This window comes from Sus scrofa, chromosome 3 (genome assembly GCF_054392235.1).
Source record: "Sus scrofa isolate SSC_HxYL_T2T_F1_AM1 chromosome 3, Sscrofa_HxYL_maternal_Yorkshire_Landrace_v2.0, whole genome shotgun sequence".
In the NCBI taxonomy this organism is placed as follows: domain Eukaryota; kingdom Metazoa; phylum Chordata; class Mammalia; order Artiodactyla; family Suidae; genus Sus; species Sus scrofa.
Window position 1 is genome coordinate 105,964,924 of NC_139385.1, and position 17,892 is coordinate 105,982,815.

Consider the following 17,892-nt stretch of genomic DNA (forward strand, 5'->3'; position numbering starts at 1 on the left):
GACAGCATATGTACAGGTCTTGTCTTTCTATCCATTCAGCCAGTCTGTGTCTTTTGGGGGAGCATTTAATCTTTTTACATTTAAGATAATTATCGATATATATGTTCTTATCGCCATTTTGTTAGTCATTTTGGATTTGTTTTTGTAGATTTTTTCTTATGTCTCTTTAAAAGCTACTGGGAGTTGCCACTGTGGTACAATGGGTTAAGGATCCAACTGCAGCTGATTGGATTGCTGCAGAGGCACAGATTTGATCCCTGGCCCAGAACAGTGGGTTATGGGATCCAGCATTGCCACAGCTGCAGGATTCCCTTGGCCTGGGAATTACCATGTGCTGTGGCTGCAGCCATTCAAAAAGAAAGGGGAAAAAAACCTACCTGCATGGATAGTTTTGTACTCATAGCACAAGAGAACACAGTCTCGATACCTATATTTTACCCCCATATGAGTCCCCTGATTCTCTTCCCTCATTTAATAAGGATTGAAAGAATAGCAATATACCTGTCCACAAAAGGTTGGTTCCATGAACTGAGACTGCAATCACAATCCATTTGAAAGCATCATACAATACTTGAAATATTTCTCCATTTCCACAGTGGCATTCTCCCATGGCTTTACTGAAATTCTAAATAGCTTTCAGGTCATAGTATGAGGGCAATTACTTTTATCTTTTGTACTTATTTTACATATGTGTGTGTGTTTATATACTTATATAATGTGTGTGTGTGTGTATATATATATATATATATTCTCTTTGTATTGAAACTCATTAGAAGCTACCCGAAGAACTCTGAAAAAAACACACATACTTCAAAAATCTCTTACCATGTAGAGGTGGATGACTTGGACACTAGGTATGAAAATAGGATTAGAGAAACAGATAAAGGAGGACCAGAAATGCGTCCCTTTGGTTTTATAGTTCACAGGGCCCTGCATTCTGGATACTCAAGCAAAAAAACACAATCTATTTTTTTGGTATGAAATCTACTCTGGAACAACTTTTTAAAGTTTCAGATATGGCATATTTCCAAGTTTCTGCCTTAATGAAAGATCTTACTATCCATTCTTTTAAATATATAGTTGTACTTTTAGCATATACAATTATGTATTTCATCTTATTAAAATGCAAGCTTTTCAAGAGGAACTACTTTAGAGTAACCTGTTTTGGTGAACAGCTGCAGAATGTTTAAAGATGATGTAAATGCATTGAAAAAGATATCCCGTCTTACTACTAAGAAAAATTTCAACTTACACACATACATAGACACATGCCCACAGTTTTAATTATATATGGGATAAGTAGGTGATGGATAAAGAAACAGTCAATGGTAAAATGTTAATGGTTGATGGGAACACTCAAAGATCCAATTCCTATTACACTTCCACCTTTTCTGAAAAAGCAGAACAAATGCTGACAATGAGGACTTGATGGTCCAAATGGGTGAAGAGATTCTAGAAGAAACATAGCTGTTATAAATATATTCAATTATCTCGACCTAGATAACTTTTATTTCCAGAGAACTAAAAGTTTCCAAATAAGGCCTCTGAAGACCAAGTCATCAGAGGTGTTGGGACATATGGAAAACTTGCTGGAAAACCAGACAGAGGAGATTCTTATCTTTGAAAAATGGGAGGGAGTGAGTTCTCGTTGTGGCGCAGTGGTTAACGAATCCGACTAGGAACCATGAGGTTGCTGGTTCGGTCCCTGCCCTTGCTCAGTGGGTTAATGATCCGGCGTTGCCGTGAGCTGTGGTGTAGGTTGCAGATGCGGCTCGGATCCTGTGTTGCTGTGGCTCTGGTGTAGGCCGGTGGCTACAGCTCCGATTGGACCCCTAGCCTGGGAACCTCCATATGCCGCAGGAGCGGCCCAAGAAATAGCAAAAAAAAAAAAAAGAAAGAAAAATGGGAGGAAGGTTGTTCACAAATTGCACACTAATGAACGTGACATTATCCTGGGCAGCATTCTGGGATGGATTACTAAAGGTAGGGCCTGTGAGAATTTAGACAGTGGACCAGCATGGGCCCACCAAGAACGCTCTATGTCAGATTAACCTTACCTTTTTCTATAAGATAAAACAACTCAATAGATTTTGGAAATAGGTGGAGCAGTCTAGATTTTAGGAGGACATGTGACAAGGTTTTCATGATATATTTGTCAGTAAAGTGGATAAATACAAGAGGATTATTAATTAATTCACTTGTTTGACAAATACTATTTACATTAAGTACTCTGCTAGGCAGAGGATAAAACAGCCAACAAGACAGATATGGTCTCTGTTCTGAGTTTCTCAAGAGATAAAGTCAAAATCCAAACCTAAATGATTAAAATATTTGCAAATGTTCTGTAATAAAGTCTATGAAGAAAACAAAAGCAAGGCAGAGATAGAAAATAATATGGAGGAAATCTCTAAATCGCATAATCACGTCTATCTGAGGTGACATTTAAGCTTGAGAGATAAGGAATGAAAAGAACCTATCCTGCCACGTGGAGAAGTGTGAAGGTGAGAATTTCAGGAGGCAGCAACACATGTAAAAGCTCGGAGGTGGGAAAAATATTGGAGTGTTGGAGCCATGGTAAGAAGGCCAGTGTGACAGCAAAGAGGTGAGCAAGGGAGAAAGCAGTACTAGGTAAAGTTGGATAAATATGTGGGGGACTCCTTAGATAACTAACTGGAAAATATGAATTAAGACAACTCCAGTGGCCTGTTGTCTCAAAATCTGTTGTCCTCTTGAGATGAAAATAAGGGAAGACAAAGCATTAGAAGAACTATGAATTTGGCTGACCAAATTAAGGTCCAAGTCTTAAAGTGAGTAAGAGCTTAGGTTCTGGCCTCAACCCATGTGACCTTGGACAAGTACTTGACCCCTCTAAGTCAGCTATCAAAGACAAACAGAGGATTAGACACAGCAGCTCAGGTAAATCTTAGGTATTACATAATAATCCGTCTGGTGCATCAGGTTACATAGGGTTTGTTTGCTGGACCAGGAAGCTATTCTGGCAGTTTTCCTGCTAAGATTATTTTAGGTAGATCACTCAGCCTCTGAGAGAATTTATAAATCAAATATAGGCCCTCATGTTTATTTTGTTCATATCACTAATAAACTATACTGCCTCTCAGATTGCCTGTTTGAAGGATGAGAAATTTAGCATAGCCAAATTTTAGATATTAATTTTCATTTACTGGTCCTATTACTATTACTTGGATGGCAACTGCTAACAGGCAGTATTTAAAAAATACAATTTACAAATTTGTATCATTCATGTTGTTGTAACTGCTACTGTATACCAAAAATTTTCTCTCTTCCTGTAATGTTATTAAAACTCAATACTGCCTCTAGTATACCCAGGGCCACCAAAATCTATTTATAAAATTAGATGACAAAAGCTGTAAATTACTCCAGTTCAATGTGTAAAAATAATATGTTTACAAAAAGGAGTAAGTTTAAAGTAATTCTGAAAAATAGAGGCAAGTAAAAGGTTAAATACATAACTGAATTTTAAGACAGACGAGAAAATATTAAACCATTTAGTATAATGATAGGGTTATATTAAGTTTAAAAAATATCTTAAAATCTTGGGTTTCTAATTAGAAAGGGTTGCTTCGTAAGTACTTAAGGAAAGAAATGTCAGGTAGTAATACCAGACATTTCTAAATGTAACACTGATTACTAAATAAAAAGTCACTGCAGGCTTTGCTTTGAAATTAACGAGCAGGACTTCATGTCGTAGCTTAGTGGAAACGAATCTGACTAGCATCCATGAGGACGCAGGTTTGACCCCTGGCCTTGCTCAGTGGGTTACGGATCTGGCATTGCCATGGGCTGTGGTGTAGGTTAGACACAGCTCAGATCCCATGTTGCTGTGGCTGTGGTGTAGGCTGGCAGCTACAGGTCTGATTAGACCCCTAGCCTGGGATCCTCCATGTGCCTCTGTGCGGCCCCTTTAAAAAAAAAAAAAAGCCAAAAAAATTAATGAGAAAAACTTGGGGGGTTTTAAATTCAGTAACCCTCTCTTAAATCTTATTTTGCCACCTTTTCTCTACATTTTTGTCAGGTTAAAATTTTTTTGATGTTGCTTTAGATTTTACATAATTTTCCTATTTTTTCTATGTACATTATAGCTAGGAGAGATGAAGTTTTCTTTAATCAATTTTTTTTTGCATTAGAAATGTGCCTTTCAAAAATAAACTGTTCATATTTAATTTTACTTAAAAACAAATAAGAGATTCATATTTGGTGGGAGATACTAACTTGGCTTGCTTGAATTGTAGGATTATGACATATTTAACTCACAATCCCTCTAGGCAAGCAAATTGCTTATTTTCTTTACCCACAATTGTGTGTTAATCCTTTTGCAGTTTCTTTCGGATATGCTCCTCAGCTTAATTCCAGTGCTATCAATCTGACCTAGACAAATTTCAAAGGGCGTCCTTTTGCTAACCTCTCCTGGTTATAATCCATTTTGCAGCTTCTGGTGTAATTTCTAATTCTGCCTTGCTTAAGAACCTAGCTTAAGTTCAGAGCCTTCAGTCTAGCATATTCATATGCCACACTCAATAGATTATTTCACCTCATTCTGCCCTCATCAGTTGCTACTTACCACTGCACTTCCACACCTGACTTTACCATCTGCGAAGTCCATTTATTAGACATTCTTGCAATGAAACAAATCTAAGATATCAATTCACCCTGCCTCCCTGTGGGTCACTTTTCTGTTTTTCCTTATTAAGCGTGCAACCTGTTTTTGCTTTACTTTTAGCTTAGTCTGTTTCCACATATTCTTATCATTATACATGTATATATTTGTCTGTGTTCCCATTAGCTTAAAAGTTCCATGAGATCAAGGTTCTCATCTTCTACTGAAATTTTATTTCAAGAAACCATCAGTGATTGGGCCTTAGCAGTGTCATTTATTCTAACCTTTAAACAACCTAGGTGAAGACACCCAAGTCCACACTGAGTCAGGTAGAGTAAAATCTGGAGCCCATCTGAATATACTAAAAGTAACTCAAGGCCTCCAGTTCTTTGCATCTCTTGCTGTATTATCTATCAATATCTGTATTCCATCAATTTTCACCCTTTAACTTAAAATGCATGAAAAAATAGTGGAACGTAATAAGCGTTAATAGCAGTCAGCTCTGGAAGATTACAGAATGGGAGTTGGGAGAGTCAGGGTTGGTGATGGTAGAGAAAATGGTAATTCGGACTTTTGCGGGGTGGGTCCTGATTTTTTATGATCTTCAGTACTTTCTAAATATTCCATAACGATCTTGCATTTCTCATATAAAGATCTGTACTAAAAGACACACAAGTCAACTTGACATGGAAAGCATGATAACCAAATTTTGACATGGATGAAAGTTTGAAATTGAGGGCAAGGCTTGATTCTAATATTTTAAAACTTTTTGAAAGGCAAGTCCTCTATTTAAAAAAGGCTTAAAAAACAAACAAACAAAAAAAAAAAAACCAAAAAACCAGAGTTCCCGTCGTGGCTCAGTGGTTAACAAATCCGACTAGGAACCGTGAGGTTGCGGGTTCGATCCCTGGCCTTGCTCAGCAGGCTAAGGATCTGGCGTTGCCGTGAGCTGTGGTGTAGGTTGCAGACATGGCTCGGATCCCGTGTTGCTGTGGCTGTGGCTTAGGCCGGTGGCTACAGCTCCAATGGACCCCTAGCCTGGGAACCTCCATATGCCGCAGCAGTGGCCCAAGAAATGGCAAAAGGACAAAAAAACAAAAACGACCCAAACTATGATACAGAAGCTTGAACTCACAAACTAAGATAAATGTTGCCACCACTTGCCCCAAATATTTATCCATATAGTGACTCCTCTTACTCTCCCCCTTAACCCTACATTCATATACCCAGCTGTCTACTCAATGTCTCCATTGAGATAATAGGAATCTCAACATACCCCGGGCAAGATTTGATTTATCCCCTCCAATTTGCTCCTCCATTGTTGCTCTGAAATCTCAGCTAATGGCATCACTATCCTTGCTCAAAATCAATTTATTTCTTCTTCACATCTAACCCATCACCAAATCCTGTCAGCTTTTCCTAACAAGAGTCTCTTCCCTACAAGAACCGCTCCAGTCCAGGCTCTCACCATCTCTCACCTAGATGACTGCAGCAGTCGCTCTCATTTGTCCCCACTATAGTTTGTCCTCCATCTACTAGAGGGATACAACGCAGGCCATGTCACTCCCTTACCATCAGATTCAAATTTAGATTTCTTCCTTTGGGCCCATAGCCTTAAGTGGTCAGGCTCTTGTTGATTTCTACAACCTTATCATCCACTATTCTCCACCATGCTCTGGACTTCTCTTTTCCAGCATAAAAGCACATTCTTGCTTTGAGATCTTTAGTTTTATTGTTCTTTTCATCCAAATGCTCTTTTCTTTGATCTTGGTGATTTTCTTTACACCACTCAAGGTCACTATTCCCAAAGACCCTATACCTTTGTCTTATAACCCAACATATACCCACCACCTAAAACCGGGACTAGCACATGGGTCTTCTATGAATATTTGTTGAATGAATGGTTGAAACCAGTCTAACTATTCAGTCAAGCTTCCTGGGCATGGAAACAGTTGTTCCAGTTGTTCCCTACTCTGCAAGGACAACCCCTCTATGTCCCATCCCAGACAACCAACCACCTCCCACAAAAGTTCCACCCCAAACCTTAGAAACATACCACATTGTGAAAGTCTATGTTCCATATTGGCTGTTGCAAAAAATATGAAATAAAACCTAAGCCTCATAGATACGTAATTGTTAAGTACACACCAGGCAATACTGTCCCCTTTGGAAATGTTTCTCACCTTTTGGTCAGCGCTTTGTGTGCATGTTTGTCTCATTGCATCTAAGTAAACCTGTATGTGTTGGGGTACAGGGTAAATGAAGGAATCTGTGTGATCTGCCCTGTTTTAACACACTCCCAGAGATGGATAGAGGCTCTGCATCTTTCCTAGGAGAGTTCTGACTCACTCTAGGCTCTTTGCCTTTACCAAAAGGCAAGTTTATAGCCTTCTTTGCTACAAAAGTAAAGGATCTAAGACCCATATCAGTAAAACCTACCAAATTAGTATTTAGTGCCATGGAGCAAAAGAAGCTTAGAATGAAAATGAATAGCAACCAAATTAAAATGCCAAATAAAAATGTTCATGAACTTTGAAGCTTAGAATTCAAGTATCAATTTTTATGGTCCAAACCACTATAAATCTTACATAACCCTTCCAATGGACCATAAGAACACATATCAGTTTCTGGAGTATGATTAGCTGGGCTCAATTTTACCTAAGAAATATAAATTTAATTATGGCTCTTAATAACTCTATTTAAACCAAGCTGTTTCTTGTTAAAAAATTTTTTTCACTGTGTTTAATCAGTAAAGAAAATACTAACGAATGCTTTCTCTTTGGAAGGCAACTGCATTACAAACAAGATTATGGTTCCAAGACTAGACTTTACTGTGCAGATAATCACATTTGAATGGAATACGGCCTTTAAATGACTCTGAATCAGATGGCAATATTAATGTCTAAAGTAATATTCACATCATAAATATATGTATGTATGTGTACATATATGCAGATGTATAAGTGTGAATGAATGAATGAATGAATAGATGAACATTAAGAATGAGAATGGGTACGAATCAAAGCAATCTTTCCTTGGGTTACATGTAATTACTTCACTACAAAGTGTCTAAACTTCTAAAGAATCTCCTGGTTTGTATTAAAAAGCACTTCAAAAAGACCATGAAAACACAAATTTAGTCGACAGGCTACAATGGGATTCAGAAAAAGACACAGTGAATTTAGACTTAGGTGCAATTTCATGCTGGTGATTTTTTTCTTTTTTAAAATGTAAGCCACTAATTTTTTTAAGAAAAAACTTTAAAACAAAAGTTGCATATTAATATTATACACAAACTGAAACATAAGTGACTTTTAGCACAGTGTATACATGCTTACATAAACTCAAATATTTACACATTTAAAACAATTTCCATTTAACATATGAAAGTTCTGAAATACATAAAAGCATTAATACTTTCTATAAAACTACAATTAAAACATCAATTTGCTACAAGCATATAAAACATCAAGTGCTTTCTTGGAGTTTCAAGTTACCTCTTTAAAACAAGATCTTGCTTGCATATATAGTCTTTCTCCAAAAATCAGTACCACCTTTTTTTCCCCAAGAGGTTTATTTTCCAGGTACATTATAAGCTCAAGAAAAACGGACCCAACAATTATGCAATGTAATTATGTCATAACAACTTAATTGCACATAATGCTTTAAAGTAGGTTTGGATAAAGTTCTCAAACACTTTGGTATATGTTCTTCAGGGACTTCTACTAGAAATAACAGGAATTGTAAGTCCCATCGATCCCCATTTTGCTTTAAAATGGACAAGTCTTTGGTTAAAGTTCTACATTTTGGGCATTAATTAAAATGGTCCCCAAACCAATAAATAGTGCTGATGTATTATTAGTTCACAAGACTTCATTTAACTTGTTTCTGATGCAGTGGGAAGTTATAGATACTCACATTATAACATCATTGATAATTTCAATCTTTCATTTAGAAGCAGAGAAATCAATAGGCTTAATATTTCTCTGTTCCTTTTCTGTTACCATCTAAACTATACATGGATTTGCATTACTGTTCCACAGTATATGTGATTATGATTGGGAAGGTGTATAGAATTAAATTTAGAGTTCGCTTACTCAGAATAAGTCAGTATTAGACTGTTCAGTAATTCTGCATTAACTATAGTCGGTTGTCAGGTAATGCTTATTGAAAAACCCCAAACCATTCCATTTACAAGAGAAATTGTTGCAAATGTATAAAACAGCAGATGTACAAGGAGAACACCAAACATACTTTATTAGCACAAAAAAGCAGCCATAACAAGGCACGGCAAGCAGAAACATACATTAGCAGTCAAAGGGTTAGTGTTGCATACAAATATAGCTTTTCTTCTTTGAAGCCTTGGCGATAGCCATTGGGATGTAAAAGAACTTTCTGTAGCAGCAGGTAAGGAAACTAAGGAGCACTCACCAGTGATACAGAGCACGTTAACAAAAAGACACAAGGATGGATTCGACTACTTTAGTGCAAAGTGTCTAGGACGGAACTGTAACTTCAGTTCAATACTAAGAAGCAAACACTAGAACTTGATATTACTTTCAAAATAGCTCACTCAAGTAGTATTGCATACTATTCTAAGTGACAGAAAGGTGCTAAGTAAAGTTATTTACAGATATAATGGTTGTACAGTACCTTTTAAATCAGCAATTTAGGTTTCAGATTTTCCGTTAAGAAATAACTGCACTGAAATTCTCTAACTTGTACTTAAGCAATTTAGCTATGAGAGTTTACAACAAAGAGATAAATACTGCCATCCAAATTATGAATTACAGTTTGACGATCATCTCAACAATCAGCAATCACTGTAGTTAGTATTATCTGACTTGTTTGGGTATCTTCTAGTCTCATTTTCTTCATGGTTCACAAACTCATCACGGGCACAGAAAAAGATCCAACTTTAATGAATCAGCAACTGGACTGCACATGTCAACTTAAAACAAACCACACACCGGCCTACCTTGCAGCAGCTATTCCCAATGTTTTAAGTTAAAGCACTCATTAAAAAATTAATACCTAAGGCCTTAAATAAAATTCTACTACCCACTTTATAAGTCTGAAATTTTAAGAACTACTATTTAGAAAACCTGGTTTACTTAACAGTACCTTTTGCAGAAGAGAAAAGGAGCCTGACTATAAACTATATCAACACTTAAGTGAACTGCACTATGCCCTTGTGGCCAGAAAATTGCATCTTTTTTTCCTAAAAGGAAAGCAGTCTTTATTTTTTGGACTTCCAAAGCTTGATTTATAGTAACTACAAACATCACTACTTTTGGAAGGTTATAGAAAAATTCTTAGAAAAAATAATAATTTCAAACATTAGTCACACTGTTGAAATACTCATCCAATATTAATAATTTGTTCTTCAGTAAGAAATAGAATTCTTCATAGCAAATGCCCCAGAGTTGCTTCACTCAGTTACTACCACCAAACCGTCAGCTAAATCGGCAAAATGTTTCTGTGGCCTTACTGAACACCTGTAGCGCTATTCTCTGTTGTCTCAATAGGCACCACGTTTGTCTGAGTAAGTAACAGCAGATCGCATCTGACAGGTACTAACACTAAGCTTACATACTGTACTGGAAAAAACCTAACACTGATATGTGTGCTTGCTATACGTGTACTGCCTGATGCACATAAAAGCAAATCGTGTTAAAGCCCTTTGGGGGCAGGAGGGTTTACTTTGCCTTGACTGGTTCTCGTTCTAGCCAGCGAACTCTAACTTTTTGTTTATAATGATACTCTTTTAAAAAATCCTGTAACATGGACGGTAACGGGAGCCCATCGATTCCATCATACGTTGTGCATCTGCAGATGACTGCGCGGCAGATGTACTGCAGGCTGAAAGGGAAAGTCCTATTGAGTGATATCGTAAGCAATGGTTCAAAAAACATGCAAGAACTGGGGTCTTTGTAATGTTCCAAAAGTCCTGTTACAGTGGAGGAGTGAAACACACACGGGTCGTGAGCGTCGAAACTAAAGTTGTGATTCCACTGTTCAATTCGGGCATGCAGGGATCTGTTGTAGCGACGGAAGCTCACGGAGAAGAGGTAGTCCTCCTGTGCAGAGTCCCTGAGCAAAAATGTACCTTCAGGTTTCCCTTCGAGAAGGGCTTCTGCTTCGTAACGGTCCATCACTCCCCAGTAACAGGGATTACCTGTGATCTGGAGCAGATCTGGCACGAGGCAGTGTATGTAGTCGATCTGTGTGTGGACTTTCCAAGCTCCCTGTCTGCTAACGTGGGCATGGCTGTCTCCAGATACCTGACGTTGCTTCTGCCTCCGAGACTGCAAACACAGCGTGGTTGTGTCCTCTTCTAAGTCACAATTAGCTTGCGGAATTGCAGAACTGTCCCCATTTATTTCAGTCATTCCAGGAGCTAACTTTGGTCCCAGTTTATATAACGGGTTAACCTGCGCAGTGGCTTCGAATGTATGTATTTGTGCGTTGGGAGGGGGGTCCACCCCTTCTTCGATACTAAGTCGCCTTCTCTCTCGAAGCCTATCTTCTTCATCTTCTGTAGAAACCAAGGATGGATCAAATGTATCAAAAAATGTTGAATGTGGGCTCACAGGGGCAGTATGCTGTTTAATCAAATGCCATTTTTGGGCCAAATCTGAGCCGGCAGGAAAGGGGCATTTCTCAAGCATTAACTCAGAAAGGTGTATTTTTCTTTTATTAGAAAAGAGGGGCTTTGACTGCTTGTTGTAAGTTCTCATGGGAAAACACAAGCCCACCGTATCCTGCAACCTCTGTCTCAGAGAGCGACTTCCTACGGTTCTGCTGGCAACGCCGTCCATGTCGTGCATGGAGCTCACGCCGTAGCGCCTCTCTCTCCTTGGAAGGCCACTTCGAGTTCGACCAAACTTCTTATCAGTGTCCAGTGAACTCTGTGTCTTTGTAGAACAGGAATGTTTCTTCTTCCCACCCCATGGAGCATGTCGTGAGTAAGAATCTCTTCTTGCAAGTCTTGTTCCTGGGGTGACACTTGAGTCATTATCCTTTTCAATGCTTATTTCGACAATCTGAGGAATTTCAGTGGCACAGTTTTGGTTTCTCCTTGAAGCATTCTTTGAAGGGCTTAACCCCAGCTGTAAGGCAACATTTTCTCTTAAGGGACTGCTTTGTTGCTGAGGAGCTGAGTCTCCTATACTGATGTTTTTCTCTTTGACAGACAAGTATCTGTTGGAGTTCATGTCCACATTTTCACTACGGCTTCCTCCCTCATGACTGAAGAGATTCTGACACCTGTATTTGAAGTTATTCCACATTTTCCCCACTTTATCCATTGATTATAAGACCTAAAGACAAAAACAGGAAAAGGAGAAAATAAGTTACTCATGGGAGTGTGTGAAAACAGAAAAGGCAGAATCCATCACCCTTCTTCTCACTGGAAATTTCAGTGGTTCTGGTCAGAAGTTCCCCTCACGTTGCCCTTCTAAGGGGATGTGACATACAGTGCTTGGCAGCTGTAAGACCATCAGGCTGTCTGTGGCACTGTACCATCCAGGCCAGTTCTCACTTCCTTTCAGATAGACTACTCAGAACATTATCCTTGTTGAGGAGGAAACAAACCCTATTAATTAAACTTTGGTAGCTTTCCCTCATGTGTCAACTTAATTTCATTTGACAATGATTTGTCTCCTCACTTTGGAATAATCTATTGCCTCAAGTACTACAGAGGGAAAATATCGCATTCCTTATTTTTTTTTTTTTTGGCTTTTCTAGGGACGCACCCTCGGCATATGGAGGTTCCCAGGCTAGGGGTCCAATCGGAGCTGTAGCAGCCGACCTTCACCAGAGCCACGGCAATGCGGGATCCAAGTTGCGTCTGCAACCTATACCACAGCTCACGGCAATGCTGGATCCTTAACCCACTGAGCGAGGGTAGGGATTGAACCCGCAACCTCATGGTTCCCAGTCAGATTTGTTAACCACTGCGCCGCAATGGTAACTCCCGCATTCCTTATTTTTTTGTGGTTGCAGTGTGCAGCAGCTGGATGTGGGATCTCAGTTGCCAGACCAGAGACTGAACCTGGGCTGCAGCAGTGAAAGTGCTGAGTCCTAACCACTAAACAACCAGGGAACTCCTAAAACATATCTGCGTTTGACTTCTCAAATGTGATAATCAGAGTCACATCTACATAATACATTAAAATTAGTTTCAAAACTTTTAGGTAGAATTCTTAACAATTTCACTTACCAACTGCTACTCTACTCATCTAGCACTCTTAAAGCTTAGGGGTCAATCAATTGTAAAAACTCCATATCTGCTCTCCTCACCCGACAACATAGCAAATTCTATCCATGACTTTGAGGAAGGAGTTTGAGTATAAAGGAAAATAGGAGAAAAAGAAGGAAAATATAATAATTAGGTTTAAATGAAAGGTGTCTTTAAGCTTCTTAATCCTTGGAAGAACTTGAAAATAATAGCATAATAGAAAAAAGTTAGGATATTGTAGTAATTAAAAAAACAAAAACGAAAATATGCAACCTGGCATCTTTATTCTTGCTCCTTTAAAAAAAAAATCTATCCTACTGTATAGCACAGGGAACTATATCCAATCTCTTGTGATAGAACAGGATGGACGATAACATGAGGAAAAGAATGTATATTTATGTATGACTGGGTCACTTTGCTGTGCAGCAGAAACTGATGCAACACTAAATCAACCATACTTTGATAATTTTTTTAAAAAATCTAAAGCAGTTTATGGTGCTTCATAAATTATTTTTAAGACTATAACGTTCATAGGCACACTGTCGCACTCAGTAACAGAAACGTCAACAGTAGATGAAATGGAAAAACCTAAACTTAAAATTCAACTAGTTTTATCACAACATGATGGCAGAAACTTCTTTAAGAATGGTTTCTTTTTCTATTCTGGCTGTTTAATAAGTATGGCACTTTTCCCCCTGAATTTTTTGTTCATGTTTACTATCTTACTATGTCCTATTCTGCACAGTTTAGGATCAATATTGGAAAACCTTAATAGTGGTGAGAGTCATTAGAGCTGATCCTTCTATAACTGACTAATCCTCTTTGTCATAAATACTTGCATTTTCAAGAAGTTGATTGGCTAGGATCAAAAGAAATAAGAAATAAACTTCCCTAAAATGAATTCCCTTTAGTTTCTTACAGAAAGGACTCTTGGACTAACAGTGCTCTTGGACTAATGACAGTGCCAACAGAGAATTCATGTCTATGAAATCATAAAATGTACTTTCAGATTCTTTATTAAAAGCATACTGTTAAATACATTGGAGTTTGCATGGTAGGTGGTATGCTGTCTAATAAAATCTATTAGATGAAACTGTTAAATCTTATTAAACTCTGTCAGAACATTTTACCTCCTCGCAAAAAGAAAAAAAAAAAATTATAAGCTTTTCTTGAGGCTTACACCATTTGAACTTAGCATGTCTTGCGATCACTTAGACTTTTTTTTAATATTAGGATTTCTGTTCTTTGCTCATAGCCCTGTTACATACATAGGACTAATTCTCTGCTACATTTTCTCATTGACTCCAAAATTTGTAGACTTACTCTTCCAATATCCTAGCCTCTTCTTGGCCAGTTTCCTTCTCATTTCTCTATTTTTAAGTTGCTTTTTATTTTTACTTAATTCATATATTTATAATTTCAAAGGTCAAATACCATCATAAGGCTTATAACAGATAATAGCGCTGCTACACTCTTTCCATTCTTGATTCCCACTCCCAAGGAATATAATTTTGAAATCTGTTTGCTTTTTCTGCTGGCCTTTTCCTCATTGTTTCTAGATAACATGATTATATTGCTATGGGTTGATGACATTCTAGGATGAAAATTATTTACCCTCAGAATTGTGAGGGCATTGCTTCAAAATGTGGCTTCAGTGTGGCTGTTGAAAAGTCTATTATCACATGAATCCCAGTTTTCTGTTATGTGACCTGTTTTTTTTTTTTCATGAAAAATTGCATCTTCTTCTCATTATCCTTTTAGTGTGGGGCCTTTTTGTACCCATTGTGCCAGGCCCTTTCAATGCCCCTTTACCCCCCCACCTTGTTTCCCGCTCTCCTGAAAATCCTCTGCCATTTAGATTAATCTTTTGATTATTATTATTATTTTTTGCTTCACCCATGGCATGCTCCAGGCGAGGGACTGAACTGGTGCCACAGCAGTGAACCAAGACACTGCAGTGACAATGCTGGATCCTTAACCCAGTGTGCCACAGGAGAACTCCGATTATCATGTATTTTTTCAGGAATGCATTTTTTTTTTTTTCTGTTTTCTACTGGTAGATTTCTTTGGCATCACTTTGTAATAGTTCTATTGCAGTTACAATTCTTCTGTAGTTCTATCACAATTTTAATTTCAAAGATGCTTTTCTAGTTCTTCTTAATAGGATGCTATTCTTTTTAATAGCATCCTAGTCTAGCTTCTTGGATTTAATATCTCGTTTCTCTAAGGATACAAAGTTTTAAAAGGTTTTCTTTCTTTTTTTTTTTTTTTCTTTTAACATTTTAAATGTTTTTATCTGTTTCTTCTTGGTACCTTATTTTTTCACTTAAATCTTTAGGTCTCTGTTTTTCACTCCAGAGGCTTTCCACAAGTGTCTGATGGTCCCTGGCTGTGCATCAGCACTAACATGCTGATCAGAAGGTCTGTCCTGGAGGAGGTGGGGGTGGGTGGGCAGTCACTGTCAACTGGTTGGCTTTACTGTAAGGTGATGAAACAATGAGATGATTTTTTAGGGCAACTGGGCAATCTCTAAAGATAGCATCTGTAAGTCTTGTCTCCTGGCTGCTCATCCCAGACAGCAATGCTCCAGTCTCCTGTCTGGGACACACACACCTGACTGCCATGTTCTGCGAACAGGTCGGGGGAATGGTGAGGGCTTAACTTCAATATTCAGACTTTCGCTTAGTCCCTGTTTTTCAAAAGGGGTCCTTATTTTCCAAAGATATCCCAACTTCAGTTATGACTAAACTTCTCAGGTTAAATTTTTCCCAGCTCCAACCTCCAATTTTATCCAAAGTAAAGGAACAATTGTTTCTGGGCTGCTCAGGAGGACAAGTAGGAGACCGATCCACAGACTTGTAACCACTCCTGTTTTTAGCACCATACTCCACCCTTACCTTCTGAGGTAACTGGTTCCTCTAATTCCTGAGCCAGCAGCTTAAACTGGTTTGCTTTTTAACATCCTCATTTGCAGGTACAAAGATTAGCTTTCTCAGTTCTGCTCATTTCCACCTACCTGTATCTAACAAAACTTTATTGACCCATCAAGCCTACTTCTGTCTCCTCTCATTTGCTTTCTACTTGTGATTTATGCCTTATGCCTTTCTTATTCCTTTAAGTTCAGTGGGGTTCCAAGAGGGAATAAAAATAAAATGCCAGCGTTCAAGCTGGCATAGTTAACTGAGAAGTCCTCCTTTCCTGTTAAAGAGAGTGAACAGTACCACACAGAAAGTCCCCCACCAGATCAATGATTTTTTCCAAGTGGAGAAAGAGCAAAATTTTCTGGCCTGAGGGATCCTTACAATACTGCTGGCAGTAAAACACAGTCACCCAGATAAAACTTCAATATAACTAGTAAAATACACAACTTTTAAAACTGAAAACAGCCCCCCTCCCAAGAGATTCTGATTTAACTGGTCTGGAGTTGGGCCTGGACACTGCTATTTTTTAATAAGCTCTCTGGGTGATTCTAGAGTAGAGTAAGAAAACCACTGACCAAGGATTCCCTGATCACAGACTGCAGTGGTAGCTCTGAAACAGACAAGTAAAGGGGCACTGCTCTGCAGTGGTTGGTGACATGTGAACAGTACTAAATAAACTACCTACTCCACAATCTCATTGCCATTTCTCTTTTTATTTTTGTCATGTATATAAGAGGTCTGTAGAATCTTAGGAGACACTGTCTAGAATAGCACCTCTTAAATTATCCATATAATTTTTTTTTTAATTTCACGGACTGATTCTACTGTGGATATAATAATACATTGCTAGAAAAATGGAATGTATAAGAGACATATAAATACAAGTGCCAAATTTCTTATTAGATTGAAGATGTAAAATAACTGTGAAATTACTATAGAGTATTTAAAATGCTTGCTTTTAACTTCTATACTTAACTTGTCATAAACTGGTAACAAACTGTAGACTGGTACCAGTTCATATTTTGAGTAGCTCTGGTCTAGAGATGTGCTGTCTGATACATGTGGTTTTTGAATCCTTGAAATGTGGCTAGTACCACATACTGAAATAATGATAGTATGGATGTAATTGGTAAAATATTAAAATTAATTTCATCTGCTTTTTACTTTTTAAATGTGGCTAATGGAAATTTTAAAATTACATATATAGTTCATATTATATTTCAATTGGACAGTACTAACCTAGAGCAGGGGTCAGCAAGCTATAGCCAAAGGAGGAAATATGGCCTGAGGTTTATTTCTGTACAGACTCAAGCTAAGAATGGTTTTTTCCTTTTTTTTTTTTTTTTTTTGGCCACACCCATGGTATGAAGTTCCTGGGCCCGGGACCAAACCTGAGCCACTGCAGTGACAATGCCGAATCCATAACCCACTCTGGCACACGGGAACTCCGTTTTTTACATTTTTAAAGGCATTAAAAAAAAAAAACCCAAACCAAAAACCCACAAGAACACTCAACAGAGACCACATGTAGTCAGTAAAGCCTATCTGGCTCTTTACAGAAAAAGTTTGTTGACCTTGGTTTGGAGTATGAAAGATTATAAACCATACCATTGCAAACACCAGAGGACCAATATTCAAGAAGTTCAAGAGGTTTCTTCTCTGTGTTTATAAGATATACTCTGCAGCTATTGAAAGATATTTCTTCGATAATCCAATTAGGCCTGAAAAATGACTGTCCATTTTAGAAAGCAACCAACTTTAAAACTACTTGTTTTCATATACGGTTCTTTGAAAGTTGTACAAGCAAGTGGGATATGCAGAAAATACCTGTACTTGCTGGGTGACAGCAGGCAGCTTCTAACACTAAACCTTTGGCATAGAGCATGAAGTTTAGTGGTTTCTCTATTCCTAATCTGGAGGCTTTTGTGGGATTGCATTGTGACAAAACATCCTTATTTATTTATTTAGTCTTTTCAGGGCCGCACCCACGGCATATGGAAATTCCCAGGCTAGGGGTCAAATCGGAGCTGCAGCTGCAGGCCTATGCCATAGGCACAGCAATGCTGGATCTGAGCACATCTGTGACCTACACC

The 17,892-nt window shown here is 38.1% G+C and overlaps 1 protein-coding gene across 6 annotated transcripts in view; it reads right to left on the bottom strand.

Annotated features, from left to right (window-relative positions):
• Window positions 1-1,264: 1,264 nt before the first annotated feature.
• SOCS5 (suppressor of cytokine signaling 5) overlaps window positions 1,265-17,892 on the bottom strand; it is a 77,380-nt gene continuing 60,752 nt past the window's right edge. For 4 of the 6 annotated variants that reach the window (XM_085015429.1, XM_085015428.1, XM_085015430.1 and 1 more), the window contains one exon: window positions 8,868-11,958. In XM_085015429.1, the coding sequence (XP_084871555.1) occupies window positions 10,336-11,946 (1,611 nt within the window). In that variant the 5' untranslated portion in view covers window positions 11,947-11,958 and the 3' untranslated portion in view covers window positions 8,868-10,335. 6 annotated transcript variants of the gene reach the window in all.